Source organism: Trachypithecus francoisi, unplaced genomic scaffold, assembly GCF_009764315.1.
Source record: "Trachypithecus francoisi isolate TF-2019V2 unplaced genomic scaffold, Tfra_2.0 Lachesis_group10, whole genome shotgun sequence".
Classification (NCBI taxonomy): Eukaryota; Metazoa; Chordata; class Mammalia; order Primates; family Cercopithecidae; genus Trachypithecus; species Trachypithecus francoisi.
In genome coordinates, this window is record NW_022681455.1 from 45,603,812 (window position 1) to 45,618,976 (window position 15,165).

Below are 15,165 nucleotides of genomic sequence, written 5' to 3' on the forward strand. Positions count from 1 at the left end.
TAGGGTGTCGTTTAGTAAGTTGGTACTTTAGTCAAACAAAATATATACCTCTTTAGACAGTACCATGCCTGAAGAGTAATTAGACAGATACTCCATGAATGTGGTTCTGAAAGGTCATATGGCAAGTGTCAGCCTTTTTATGACAACACTGTATTCTCTTGTAAGTGCCTGAATATGGCCCTTGGGAATGCTAACTAAAACAACAAGGAAAGGTTTATGATGCTAAGTCCTCCACTACAAACATTTCATCTCTTGTTACAGCCATGCAAATTATTATAGGTCCATTGACAATGGGAAAAATTTACTGAGCTTAAAACAAATCAGACAGTATTAAATGGTATAAAAAGTAAAATGGAAAAAATATGTCAAAAAGCTTTGGGATCACTTAAGTTACTAAGCTAACTGTCTTAAAAGTGTATATAGGTCTTATGAATATATTGTATACTAGAAAATTCTTGGTAAGCTCATTGAGTTTCTTGTGTAACCATGTGCAACACAATTGGAATAAACCTACTAAAGCCTTACCTACTTCTTATGTTCAGACTACATGAGAGTTTCTTCATTCTTCTTCATCTATGCAGTTAATGTGCTCCCACTATGTTTTAAGGACAATGGAAAATGCTGACATATGGAGATGTGTAAGAAAATTGTTCTTAAGGAGCCTGTGCAAATGTACTCATTCCTCATTCTTTTCTTCTGTTTTGGCACCTCCAAAATTAGTAAGTGAAAAATATTAATCTAATAATTTATGCAGAAAAGAATAAGTTAATGTTACATTGCTCACTTTTAGAGAACTAATCTGAGCCTCATGCGCACCCACTCCAGTATCTTTATAAAATATCTACTCTTTTCTGCTAGCTCACTCCTCCAGGGTCTTGCATTCCTTTCACTTTAGGGCAAGAGTTGGCAAACTTTTCTGTAAAAAATCAGTAGATATTTTAGGCCTTGTGACTCGTACAGTCTTTGTCACAACTACCCAATTCTTCTGCTTTAGGTGAAGGTAGCTATAGGTAATACATAAATGACTGACCATAAGCATATTCCAATAAAACTTTATTTGTAGACACTGAAATTTTCATTGAATATCATTTTCATGTATTATGAATATTATTCTTTTAATTTTTCAACTATTTAAATACACAAAAAACATCTTTGAGAATTATACAAAAGCAGGCATTAGGCCAAATTTGTCCCGTGGGTTGTAGTTTGATGACTCCTGGTCTAGTGGCAATGCTGCTTCTTCAAGGGCTGAGTAACCTTCTCTCAATCACAGTCCAAACGAAAACTCTCTAAAGATGGTTCTGTTTGTACAGTTTTCCCATATGACACATTCAAAGCTTTAGGGATCATCAATATGCCCATAATTTTCCATTGGTTGTCCCACTTTATTAGCTGGTCCATTAAAAATATTTTTAAAAATTTAAAAAATATTTTAAAAATTTGGCCGGGCGCGGTGGCTCAAGCCTGTAATCCCAGCACTTTGGGAGGCCGAGACGGGCGGATCACGAGGTCAGGAGATCGAGACCATCCTGGCTAACATGGTGAAACCTCGTCTCTACTAAAAGAATACAAAAAAACTAGCCGGGCGAGGTAGCGGGCGCCTGTAGTCCCAGCTACTGGGGAGGCTGAGGCAGGAGAATGGCGTAAACCCGGGAGACGGAGCTTGCAGTGAGCTGAGATCCGGCCACTGCACTCCAGCCTGGGTGGCAGAGTGAGACTCCGTCTCAAAAAAAAAAAAAAAAATTTAAAAAAATTTGCAGGGACTTATTCTACTTTTCATCATAACAAGTATATATAAAATAATGTATGGGGGTTAGAACAGGAAACTAGGATAACAGGAGTATCGGTTCTGTTCTCAGTCAGTTCTTTGACTGGATAAATAACCCGACTGCTTCACATCTCATTTTCTTTGTCTGGGAAGTCAGAATTGTCAGGTGTCGTTACTATACAGTTATGTTAAATGTTAAAGTACATGGTAGGTGGTGGTGGGTGTGATTACGTTTGTATCTTCCAGAGTTACCACATTTTCAGAAAAACAATGTTTACTTTTTAGTGCCATCACATACAACGGAAAAGATGAATATTTCTGAAGAGGAATAGGGCGGGTGATTTGTTCTGAGCATTTTGATGTAGAAAATCTAAACCCAAAGATGACATCAAGCAAACTATAGCACAAAATACACATATGTAAAACCTCATGGTTTTCGTATGTGCCTATTAACAGGAGAGGTTTGGTTTAGGGGTTTGTAAAAATGTTTTCTTTCTTTAAGTATAATGCTCAGAGCCAAGACATCATCAGCTCCAGGCTCAGTCAGTTCCAGTTGAAAGTGTGAATGTTCAGCAAAAGGATGTTTTTGAAAGGAGACTGAAAACCCACTGTGCCAGATACCTGAAACGTTGTTAGGGTATTCAGTGGAAAATTACATTTCCACATTATAAATAACTGTAGGATATTTTAAGAGATCCAAGACTAGTAACTTCCAAGAGCTGCTTATATTAGTTCCACTGAAATGTGAAATGGAGGTAGGATACCGAGAAAGGCTGTAAAGCTGAGTTACTGGATATGATTAATTAAAATAAATAATCTCACTATTAATTAAATTGCCCTTAAAATCCCCAACCACTGAGGCCTGCGTAGTTTGCTATCCACCAAATAAAACAAAGGACAAAACAGCGATGGAGAAAAAAGGAGGAAAAGTCCCCAAGGTAACTTTTTAAATTCAATTCTAGAATTTTTTATTTGGAAAGCCCCTTTGGTGGTCTACATTTGAAATACTGATTGTTTCTTATTGTCTTCAAAGTTCCAGGAGTTCTCTGTTCTATGGACTTCCTGGGAGGAGGACAATCCCAGAAAAGGTGGCATATCACCCACTATGGTAGTTATGGAATTTTTATCTCATTTTTACCACAGAAATAATCAATTCCCATAACTGGTTCTCCCCCTTTGCAGCCCCCACAGATGTAAAAACAAAAAATGAGCCAGGGATCTCTGTTAGACAGTGGCACAACATGCCCAAAGCATGACTAGCCCCCTAAAAAGAAAAAAGAAAGGCAGGAAAAAAAGCTATGAGTGTGAGTGCGTGTGTATTTATGTGTGTCCGCGTGTAGACGTGCAAGAATGTGTGTCCGAGTGCACGTGAGTGGATGTGTAAGGTAGGACAGCAATGGATGCTGTCTCTCTCTCTCTTTTGAGGGGAAAGCCTGGCTTCCCTTCCCGGATCGGCCGCCTGTGGGACTCCAGAGACCTGTGCACGCAGGGGACGCGGCGGTGCTCGGGGTTAGAGCTCTCCCCTGTGACCGAAAAGATAATTAAAAATCGCACGCGCAGGAGCCAGCTCAGCTCCTGGCTGCGCTTCCAGTTGGTCCGGTCTGGCTAAATGGGTTCTCGCATCCTGGCGGCGCCCGGGCTGGGAGGCCAGTAGGCCGGGCGCAAAGAGTAGGTTGGGGACCAGGTGTCATAGCGGGTGGCGCAGAATCGCTTCTCGGAGTCACCGAGGGTGGCAGTGGCAGGCGGCCGAGGGGGCGGGAGTGGAGCGGCGCGGGGTTCGTGTCTGTGGAGGGATTTGGGGAAGAGGCAGGAACGTGGAGAGAAACGTGGGAAAGGGAAAGACCGACTAGGGAGGCGTGGAACAGTGCATGGAGGAAGGACAGGTAAAAATAAAGCCCCAAACAGGAAGGACAGATTAGTATCCCCTGAACTCCATCCTTACCCCCGCAAGAGCGCACACCTGGCTACCCCGCACCCCCACCTCTGCTCCCGCGGTCTGGTAGACCCTCAGTCCCCCGCGCATCTCTTCAGCGGGGCGATCCTGGTCACCGAGTCACATAACCACAGCCCCGCAAGCTCATCTTGTACTCGAAAGGGCTCCAGAGTCCGCGATTGGCACCAGGCCCCCATCTTCCGTGCCCCTCACGCTCTCAGAGCCTTTCCAGGCCCCTTCTAGGGCTCAGACCCGGGCGTGGGCTCAGGGAGTGGGAGCAAAGCTTTAAAACCAGACAGGGAGGGTCGTGGCAGGTCGCTACGAGGGTGAGGGAGGCGTTTGCACTGAGCAATAAAAACACCCAGTAATGGGTATGTGAATTACTTTAAATAAGATGGGAGGGAGAGATGACCCAACCATCTTTCTTCCTTAATACTTCGAGGAGGAGGCATTCTAATTCTTCATTTATTTCATAAACTCACTTGTTACTGTGTCAGCTACTCCACTAGGAATCTTTGAAACTTTGGCAACTGAAGATTTTTTTCGCAAACACGTTTTCAAGCTTTGGAAGGCTTTAAAGAGTTTGGTAATAAGCAAGAAACGTAGTAGTACACAACGCCGAGGGTAAAACGGCCCTGTGCCCCCTTCTTGGGGTGTAATAGCCTCAAGCGGATTTCCCGGCTTCTGCGGGCGCAGCACATTGTTTTATTTGTTTTGAAGGCTCAGAGTTTGAGGCTGGTCGTAGACACCCACGTGCTCTGACTCTCATCAGCGTAATGATCGCCTTAGCCAAAGTCGTGTCTATATAAACCACAAAAACCTAATCATTAGAAATCCCAGCCTCCAAAAACCACATTTTAGGTAAAAAGTGCCGCTTTTTTTCCGCGCTCCTTCATCCTCTCGACCGCAACTTTTTGGGGGATCCAAAGTCGCTTTTTAAACCCACACTAGGAAATAAATACATAAATAAACAGCCACGGAAGCATTTTGAATTTTTTAGTTCGTATTTTTAATTTTTTCCCGTGAGCGGTGGGGAAGACGGACACGAAACTTAGTCTTAGATGTAGGATAGACTTAATAAAAGATTTAAATTCATGGAAAAAGGCTGGTGCTTTTCCCCAGCAACGGTTTTGCAACTATTTAAATCACCAAGCTGACAGTTTTTCAGTCCTTAAAACAAAAACAAACCACCACCACCAACAAAACTCTCATTCTTGTTCTCTAGGAATGACAAGATTGAATATATAAGAAAAAAGAAATGTCCAGCTATGCACTTGAGTTCCTAAAAACTATTTTGACTAGTTCTCCCCCCACCCCCCTCATTTTTTTGTGTCATTAAAACAAAAAACACCCAAACCCTGCAAAATCTTTTTCCCCTGGGAGTCGCTCAGACAGAGGTGGGGGGTGGAGGTGGGAGGGTGAAGAGTGCTGAGAAGTCAGCACAGACGCTCAAGAATTTTCCTTCCTCCTCTCCTGAAGTTACAACGAAAAATAGCGACAGTCAGATCAACCGGGAGCTCTGTGGTGTCTCGGTTTCAATCTTTTCCGACAAAGAGGGGGTTCCTTGTCCTAGGGGTGGGGAGAACAAGAGGACGAAACCAGGCGAGATTGCCCCTAGACTGGGGCCGCCTTTCGGCTTCGGAAGCTGCACACGGCGCGCGGGGGGCTCCTTCTCGCGGCCGGCTGGCGGCGGCAGCGGCTGTGATTCGCAGGCTCGAGATCCGTTGCCCCGAGATCCGCTGCCCACGACTTACCTCTTGGCACCTTGAAGCGCGAGAGACAGGGGAGCTTTGCAAATTGTAGGAGGGAGTGGATGCAAGGAGGTGGCGGAGAGAGGCGAGAAGAAAGGAAGGGAAAGGAAGGAGACTAGCCGGGGAGCCGGGCTGGCAGCCGCCGCGGGAGGAATCTGAGCGTGCAGCCGGCGCGGGGGGAGCGGCGGCCGCCGCGGAGGCGGCGGCGCGGGAGGGCGGAGGCGCGGCCGCCTGCAGCTGGGTAGCAGCGCGCGGCGCGGCGCGGCACGGCGGTGGCGGGCAGCGCGCGGCAACGCCGGCCCTGGGGCTGGACTGCTGAACCCACACCGCTTCACCACCGGACTCGAACTGGGAGGGGGCGCCAGCGCACCCAGGACGCGGTGCCCCAAGGGACCCCACTCCAAGCTGCAAACTCAAGTCCCCCGCCTCCCCGGGCCAAACACACCCCCGCGCCCGTTCGCAGCTGCTACCCCGGGTGTTCCAAAGGCTCCGGCAAAGATCTGCGCCTCCCGGGTCTCCCTACCCGCCAGCCCGACTGCACCGCATCGCCAGACTCTCTTGGCCCATCAGACTCCGCCCGGCAGTCGGCCTCATCAAACTTGATTTCTCACCTCCTCAGCCCCATCACCTCCATCCTCTTTCCCCCCGTCTCGCCTTCACCCCCCCAATTTCCTCCTTGCCCCTCATTTCCACCCTCCTCCCCCTCCCCCGGCCACTTCGCTAACTTGTGGCTGTTGTGATGCGTATTCCCGTAGATCCGAGCACCAGCCGGCGCTTCAGCCCCCCCTCCAGCAGCCTGCAGCCCGGCAAAATGAGCGAAGTGAGCCCGGTGGTGGCTGCGCAACAGCAGCAGCAACAGCAGCAGCAGCAGCAACAGCAGCAGCAGCAGCAGCAACAGCAGCAGCAGCAGGAGGCGGCGGCGGCGGCGGCGGCGGCAGCGGCGGCGGCGGCAGCTGCAGTGCCCCGGTTGCGGCCGCCACACGACAACCGCACCATGGTGGAGATCATCGCTGACCACCCGGCCGAACTCGTCCGCACCGACAGCCCCAACTTCCTGTGCTCGGTACTGCCCTCGCACTGGCGCTGCAACAAGACCCTGCCCGTGGCCTTCAAGGTAAGAGGCTACACCGCCCCCCGCCCCCGGTCGGGAGCGGCGGAACCTGCCCGCCGGTGTCTTCCTGCCCACGGGGCTGGGCCCCGGACGTTCTCCAAGACCTCCTGCCTTGGCGGCTCTAACCCCAGAGACCCCTTGGTGGGCCTCTCCCTCCAGATGCCCTGGCGGGCTCGGGGCGCAGTCCCTCCGCGCAAATCCCTCCTTCTCCCACCTGTGCTCGCTGCCACCCCGACTTCAGCCCTCGTCCCCCTGACCCGTTCATCACTCCTCTTGCCTCCTGCCTGGCCTCGGGTCTCACCCACTCCTTCGCTCCGTCTCCCTTTCCTCCAGGATCCCCAAGGTGCCCACTCTTGCACTGCGAGCTGACGTGCTCCACCCCGCCCCTTTCCCGGGGGCGAGGATCCCCGACACTGTCCCCCGGGGCTCCCGCGTCCTCCTCCCGGGTCCTCCCGGCCTGGCCGCATTGCAGGCTGCCCGCGTCGCTTCTCTTTGGGGCTCCGCGCGCTCCCACCCGCTTCCCTCCCAGCCAAACGCCCCTCCTTAGGTCTCGGCGTCCCCTTCCCTGACCCGCAGAGTTCAGCGGTCCTGGTCCCTCCAGGGCTCCCGGGTCGGGATTCGCTGGGTGCCGGCGCCGGGCATTAGTGCCCAGGGCTGGGCGTGGGGTACTGACTGAGGCGCGCGGGCTGCACTACCCGTGCCCGGGAGGGTCCCGGACAAGACTAGGGTCTCCAGAGGAGGGGGTGTCAGGACGGGGGCGTTTGCTGTGTTCGCTGACCCGCGCCAGATCCCGTTACCGGGAGGAAGGCGGGGCCGCCGGGGCGTCTGCTAGCCCCGAAGCGGGGGCGTTCAGGGGGCCTGGGCGCTGAACTCTCGAGTGCTGGGAGGTGCTGGCCAGGGGAGGGGGCGGGAGCTCGGGCCGCTTCTTCCAGCCGGGACCGAGCTCTGCGCCTCGCCCCGCCAGGGAGGGATGAGGGAAACCGGTGAAACAACTTGAGTTCGCCCAATTTGAAAACGGAGGTGAAATTTTGTATTTTTGCTTTATTATTGTTTTTAAAGGACTTAAATCTAAAAAAGGTCCTTCCTGCTTCTGAAAGGTGGTGAGAGGCTCCTGCTGGTGGTCTGAGCACGGAGTGAGTTCGAAGGCTTGAGAGCGGCCTCTGCGCGCCCCGCGGACTCTTGTGCCTGCCTGGCCCGTTAGTTTGAGGGCGGGTGGCAGCCGCGGGAGTCGCACGCAGGTGCTCCACAGGTTGAGGGTTTAGGATCTGGAGCCTCTCACAGTAGCCCGATGGGTCTCCGTAACTCGATCCGGATTTCCCGGGGCAGTCCTCTCCAGGGGGGAGACGCGGAGTCCCCAGGGCCCAGCGCATACTGGGTTGATGGGGAAATGGGTTCCCGGGCTGTCCACACTCGCAAGACGCCAGGGATGCAGGGGGTGGTAAGCCAGATGTGGAGATGAGCACTCTCAAAAAGGTGCTTTGGGCCCTTTCCACCTCTGAACTTGAGTAGGTGGGCCTGGGTCCCCTGGGTTCTGAGGTCTGTGGAGAGCAGGGCAAGCAAGGCCTCGGGGGAGGTTAAAAAAAAAGTTGGGGGAGGAATCATGCCAGTTTCTCCACTGGGGACCCGGTGGCCAAACTCCCACGGGCCACTGACAGTTCCCAGTTGTTGATAACTCCCACCCCACGCACCAATTCAGATTCTGTGTGTGGGTGGGATGGAAAGAAAGAGGAGTCCAGGTCAATTAGAGCTGGTAATCTCGCTAGGTCTTATATCAGAACAGAAATCAGAATGAATTGTTATGGAAAGGGGATGTTGCTTTCTGGGGCAAGTTTCATTTTGCAGTTGGCTCAAGAAATTTTTTTTTTTAACTGTCACATTTCTCCTTTTATAAACCACCCATTTTGTAGGTAAATGTTTGCTTCCTTGAAGTAGGAAAAGCTCAGAATACATGTGAATTGTATAAATTTAAATTTCCATACAATATGTATCTTTTACAATGCCCATCGTCCAAGGGCACAGAATTTTTAAATTAGTCTTATATGAGAATGGAAATTTGTTTCCACCAATACCCCTTCAATCCCCCAAACCAAAAGCCCCACAAAACCCCAAACCTGGATGAAAACAGCAAAAAATACAAATACAAATTAGTAGATCAGAATATGTGAAAATATGAGAACAGATGCTTACATTTTTAAAGACATTTAGATGCTTGATATCCCATATACCATTCTGCTAAACATATTTAAGGTCTATCTTGAACTGTTCTCCCGCGTTTATGCTACTGAATTGATTTGAACATGAGCATTTTGGATGGAAAGGATGTTTTTTGCACTTTAGCTTGAGCTAGTCTCAGCTATTTTGGCTGTCATCTAAGATTTTTCACTACCACCCTTTAAAAATTATTTTGAAAATGAATTTTGTTATTTGTTATTAATCAACTTGTTAATTACGGGGTACATTTTTGTTATGTTAAACAGGATACAGACCATAGGTAACAAGACCATATTAAATCAGATATTTTAATTGATATCAATTGAATAATGAATTGAGTTAACCTAAAACCTCACTGTCAATGTCTTTTTGTTACCATACCTGTGTTAAACAGAATTCAAAAAGTGGGTGATAGCTAAGGTCTACGCAGTATAGAAAATACTCGGTTGAAAAAAAATGTATGGATATTTGGAACACTAGACTTTCTACACTCTTACAATATAATCAAATACATCTGCAATGAAGAAATAATATGAAGAAGTCTCTGTTTTAAAAGTGGTGACAGCAATTTGGCCATGGTATTTAGAGCTATGTAAAAAATAAATTATAGTGGTTGTCAGGTAGATAGCAGATAGGTAAATGGGTTTAAACATGCACACACACAAACACACACACACACAACTTACTTGTTGTGAGGTCTGGTATTCAAATCAATACAATATTTATTGAGCCCATATTTTGTATCTGTCACACTGAGCTTGACACCGCAGAGAATCAGAAATGAATTCAATAGACTGTTTTGAAATGTCAATTTAAACTAGTGTTTAAACACGATATTGGCAATCTATTTCATTAAGAATGTGTTAGCGTTGTTCATCTACTCTTGTTTCGAGATGATATAAAATTTATTTATTTTTGCATGTAAAAATGCAAAAACAACTAGTATACTTTATATAAAGTTGTTTATTAACATTGTATTTTTAACAAAGTTCTGCAGTTTTGAAATGTTCGGTCCCCCCCAGGTGTCAAGGAAACGGAAATAAATATTTTTAACATTTTCAGGTGTATCTCACTGAAAGCTTAAAATAGTTAAGGCATACTATTAGAGGATCCCAGACCCTTTCTATCCTAGATAATTCTAGTGACAAAGAAGTAATTTGCAAATTCAGCTCATTAGCTGATGGTCAGGTAATTGTGGAGAGAGCATGTCAACCTCGCATCCAGTAGCACCCTTTTAGTTAGGGGTCCGTCAGCATTTCCACTGTGAACCTGGTGTTGAGGGTTCATAACTTAGTTGCCTTAAATAGCTTCAAGCTGAAACACTATGCAGAAATTTTAAGTCCAGATGTATATTTTAAAACTAAAAGTAGTTCAAGCCTATTCTGCTGTTTTAAGTTAGAGAACACTGGACTATATATATTTATCAGTATCATATGTTTTTCTGGCAGTATTAAAGAAAGAAAACACATTTTTAGATACATAATCTAGCACTCATACTTAATTCTATATCTTTAATAATACTTTTCAGTGCTTGTCAAAAGGAGGGGTTTCAAAATGACGGAGCAATTTCTGTTTGAAAATAATTTTTCGGCATCACTAATCATTTTTCTCTCTTCGAAAACAAATATGCAACTAATAAATACTTGATACCAGTGAGTAGTATTTTTCTTACATACTTAATGATCAGATTTTATGTTTATATTTTTTGAATCTCATTGTGTCTAAGCAAGGGAAATAGGTTATTAAGCCTGTTAAATCCTTATTAACCATAATATAAATTATTATGCAAAATTATGTAAATCACAATAGATTTCAAGTTGTATGAAGACACACATTTTTGTGTTATGCCTTTGAATTCAAGAAAACTTATTTAAACTTAAATATTTTGGGACTGAATATATACAACTTCCAAGTAAGGCAGTTGGAACAAAGAATTTCAGGTGGAAAATAAATACTTATAAAATTTTTTAGAAAACTTCTATTAAATAATTGAAAATAGGTATGGTAGATATCTTTCATTCTTTTTTCCTCTTTGGCATTATTGTTTGTATCCTTTCAAAATTCCAGAATATCTATTGTCAAATGATCTAAACTACCATGATACATGGCCCACAAATTTCTGCTTTAAATTGAAATAATTTTTATCAAAATTTCTCTTTGACATATATATTTTTAAAATTATGAAATTATGTATTGTGTTTTTTCTCTAGAATTCAATGGGCTTTTCCTAAGTTCTAGGATAAATTCAAAAAATTAACTGTAGTATTTGTTGAAATGTTTTGATACTGTATTTGAAGTTATCTTTAAATAATTACGATAGGAATAACATTTTTGCTTTTTGCAATTAGACTCCTCTTTTATTGCAAAGAAAGATTTGATCAGATTTTATCTTGAAAAATAATTGTATTTCAATTATACCACAAGTACAATGTCCCAAATTATGTTGGCGTATAAGAGTAATGGATTAGTTAGGACTAGACTTCTGTCCATGGAAATGTCGTGGGAAATTTTAATTTCTGTATAAAAAGACGAGAAACTGTTTTAAGGGTTTGAGTTAATTATTCGTTCCTCTTCTTTTAGTGATTCACAGATTTAGTCATAAGGAGTCTCATACAACATTTCAATAGCATTACTACAGTTAAATATCCTTTTACTTTATTTTGTGCAAGCCACATATCATGTGATTTAAATGCTAGTTATGGTGAGGTGCGCTAAATAAAGGAACATCTTTCTCTATTCTGAAATGTCAGGATAGAAAATTACTTCTCCTTTTCTCATGAAGTTTCTTGAATTTGTAGATTTTATATTTTAAAAACACCTAGAAATGTAATTGTTAAGATTTCATCACAAATTATTCTTTGCAGAGCAGTACTTTTATATTGGGTAGAATGGAAGCAAATTTTAATTTGTGCTTATTCCTAACTAGTTAAAGAGCGAGTTTTGACTTAGTTTTGACTGTGCTTTACCCCTTCAAATGTTTTTCCATTGCTTGGTTTTGGTACAGATGAAATGTGTAAAAATTTCTTGATTCTTTTGGTTTTCTTTTAGATAAACACAGTTGAGAATCTCCAAGGGAAACTTTTTAGCTTCAGAGATCTACTTAAAGAAAAAAACCTCTCAAACATATAATTATACTTCTGATTGATATAAAGTCAAATACAGTACTTCCCCCAACTCCCAGCATTTTTTCCCCCTCAGAAAAACATCAGGCAATCTGATTTGGTAGAGTGAATAGCAGAAAAAACTCAATATATTTAGCCATTAAACTAGAGTTCAGCCTTAACAGGAAAGATTGTCACTACATTGCATTAGCAATTTTTTTTCAGGCCTTGCTCTAAGCCTCATAGAAGGCTCACACAACTTGTGATTATTTATTTGTTTTGTAAAATGTGATATGTAAAACACACCAATATTGAATATGGTCATTATTATGCTGCTTAAGCACAGTAAAATGGATTTATGTATTTCACTCTCAGGGATCTTTTCTTTCATATTTTCCCATATTGAATCAATTTTCCATTTCTTCTAACTAAAAAAAAATCCATTACATTAAAAATATGCAGTAAAATAATAATGTCCCAGAGCTCTCGAAAACCTTTATATTGGGGCAGATTGCTTTTTTTTTTTCGGAAATGTAGCCAGACTTGAGTGAAATCTACCAGCAGTCATCCTGTATCTCTCAACAACACCAAAGAACATCTCAGAACATGAAGAGAGGAAGTACATATTCAGTTGAACCCTTTAAGGATGCTTATAAGTAAAAGCCTATGTTTAACAGACAGCAGATTTGGAACAGAACACTGTGTTACCCTCCTCGTCTTACAAAAAGCACATCATTATAATTACACTCTATACTTATATAGTATCTTCTACATTTTGCAGACTTTCCAGTTCATACTGGAAAACTGTGGTTCCTGGAGATGAAATTACTTGTGTGAGGTCACAGCGGATATGTAGCAGAAGTGGGGAAAAAGTGGAGCCTCTTGATTTTAGTATATTCATTCTCTTCTAAACAGTACAACTTTTCTCCTGCCTTTATTAATATGCTTACTGGGTCCATATTTACTTTGACATAGAAAGCCACACAGCAGGTGTTAAAATACAATATGCTGAGTGTACAAAATGTCAAACATTCAGATGAATCCTGGCAAATGTAGTCAATTATTGCAGTATTTTCAAATGTTCACATTTTTGGCATGGTGAATTTGAAAAATTGAAAAGCACATTGCCTCCACCAGGAGTACAGCATTACCTGTGTTCAGTAGCCGCTTGAGGTACGAGATGAAGTATGCAGGGAGGAAGTCTTGTTTTCAAGGGATTTCACTTTTGACCCAGGAGACTTCTCATATTGAGAATAACTATAGACTTCAGGGAAAGGGGAGGCAGCATGGTTCCCTCTCCTCTGGGATGAAAACAATGTCAGAAAATGAGCTGGGAGCAAGGGCACATTGCTGTTAGCAAGGGATGCTGACTCATCATTAACTGACCCTCTCAGAGTTTTAGCGGGTAGCCCTACAGACTTGTTTCTGCAAAGTGGGGCTCTTTATGGAGCTCTTTCATTTATTTCAAAAATATTTATCTGGCTGGATTCAATGGCTCATGCCTGTAATCCCAGTACTTTGGGAGGCTGAGGCGGGCGGATCACCTGAGGTCAGGGGTTCAAGACCAGCCTGGCCAACATGGTGAAACCCCTTCTCTACTAAAAATACAAAAATTAGGTGGGTGTGGTGGTGCATGCCTGTAATCCCAGCTACTCAGGAGGCTGAGGCAGGAGAATCACTTGAACTTGGGAGGTGGAGGTTGCAGTGAGCCGAGATCATGCCACTGCACTCTAACCTGGGTGATAGAGTGAGACTCCATCTCCAAAAAAAAAAAAAAAAAAAAAATTAATCAAACATTTACCATGTGCTGGACACTTTTGGGAGCAGGTAGATAAGTGGTGAACAAGACAGATGAGATAGAGGCCCTTCTCTCATGTAGTTTCCAAACTCATATAATCTGGACTCCTAGGAGTGAGTCCCTCAGCTTTGGGCTGGTGTATTTAAAGTAGTCATAGACCATTAATATTAATATATATATATATACATTGAAATGAGGATCACTTGAGTACAGTGGGATGCTGGGGAAAGTGCAGCCTATAATTTAAGGAAGGCTTTATTGATTTTGAGCTGAATAACACAGTACTAAATGGAAGGAATGGAACTGAGAAACAGCCTAAGAGAAAAGTAAGGGTGACAAAAATATTGACAAGTTTTTTGTTTGATTGTTTTCCTGGCTGGAGGAGAGGACATAGTGAAGGGGTGTTGTAGTAGGGTTCATGGATGGGGGAAATTCAGCCCTAAAATGTAGGTATAGTGTATATTATCACACTATAAGAAATCTACTTTAATATGCCAATTGTATTGGGAACAATGGAATTAAATGCTTAGGTTTATCTTATGGAAATCTTGACAAAGGAGGGAGTAGCACTAGAAGTAGAAAAAGATAGGTGGGATGTTTACCAGACAGGCAAGCACACAGGAGTGTTATTGTCAGAGAGTTGTGGGCTACTTTAGCTGGGGTCATTGCTGAATTACTGTGAGGGCATCTGGAAACTGAATGAGGAAGACATGGAAATAATCTGAATATAGAGTCCTGGAAGTTCATTGAGACAAAGAATTGTTACCAAGGGGCAGGATCTTGGCAGTGGATTAGGAGGAGTATGTTTCATATATGACAGCGAAGGATCTGCACGCATCCCCTTACCGGGCTCTGTGTTAATAGAGGCACACATTTGCAAGTTAGCTGACCCAGGTTAAAGTGTGATCTTTAGTCTTGGAGCAGAGAAAATGTTGGTTATTTCCAAAGATGGATTAATCTAGATCTTTTCTTAATTGAGTTAATTTGCTTCAGATTGACTGTTGACGATTAAGCAGTCAAGTATGTCATGCCAGGATGGCAGATGGGACAAGACATAATAGAAATGAGATGAGGCTAAGGGTATACATATATTTTTTATTTATCATCAATTATTTTCATCTTTAATTTCTTGATGACTTTGGATATCCCACTGGATCCCACTGCAGAGTGGGTTTTCAGTAATTATACTGTTATTAAAAGCTGAAGTGCTAGCCCAAAGTAAGGAGATAAAACATAGACCATACCATATCTAGGCTCTATGTAGTCAGGAGCCCCAGGGTTTCACTTAAAAATCTTCTCCCATAGAGTTGACTAGACTTGATATTTTTTTAGACTGTGATGGGCTAAGACCACACCTCAGGACTCTCCCTGAGAGGAAGCCTGCAGACAGGTGGTGCCTGGATCTGTATGATACAATCTGCAGAGGGGGCATTCTCCTTCCTTCTGTGGCATAATTCCTATGGACAACTTAACATAGGGGTTTAATAAAAAC

At 43.9% G+C, this 15,165-nt stretch overlaps 1 protein-coding gene across 5 annotated transcripts in view; it reads left to right on the top strand.

Moving 5' to 3' along the window:
- Positions 1-5,889: 5,889 nt before the first annotated feature.
- RUNX2 (RUNX family transcription factor 2) overlaps positions 5,890-15,165 on the top strand; it is a 242,214-nt gene continuing 232,938 nt past the window's right edge. For 3 of the 5 annotated variants that reach the window (XM_033217352.1, XM_033217356.1, XM_033217357.1), the window contains exon 1: positions 5,966-6,566. In XM_033217352.1, coding sequence (XP_033073243.1) covers positions 6,192-6,566 — 375 coding nt within the window. In that variant the 5' untranslated portion in view covers positions 5,966-6,191. Of the gene's footprint in view, positions 6,567-15,165 lie in introns of all 5 variants that reach the window. The other 2 variants (XM_033217353.1, XM_033217354.1) reach the window with 1 other exon arrangement.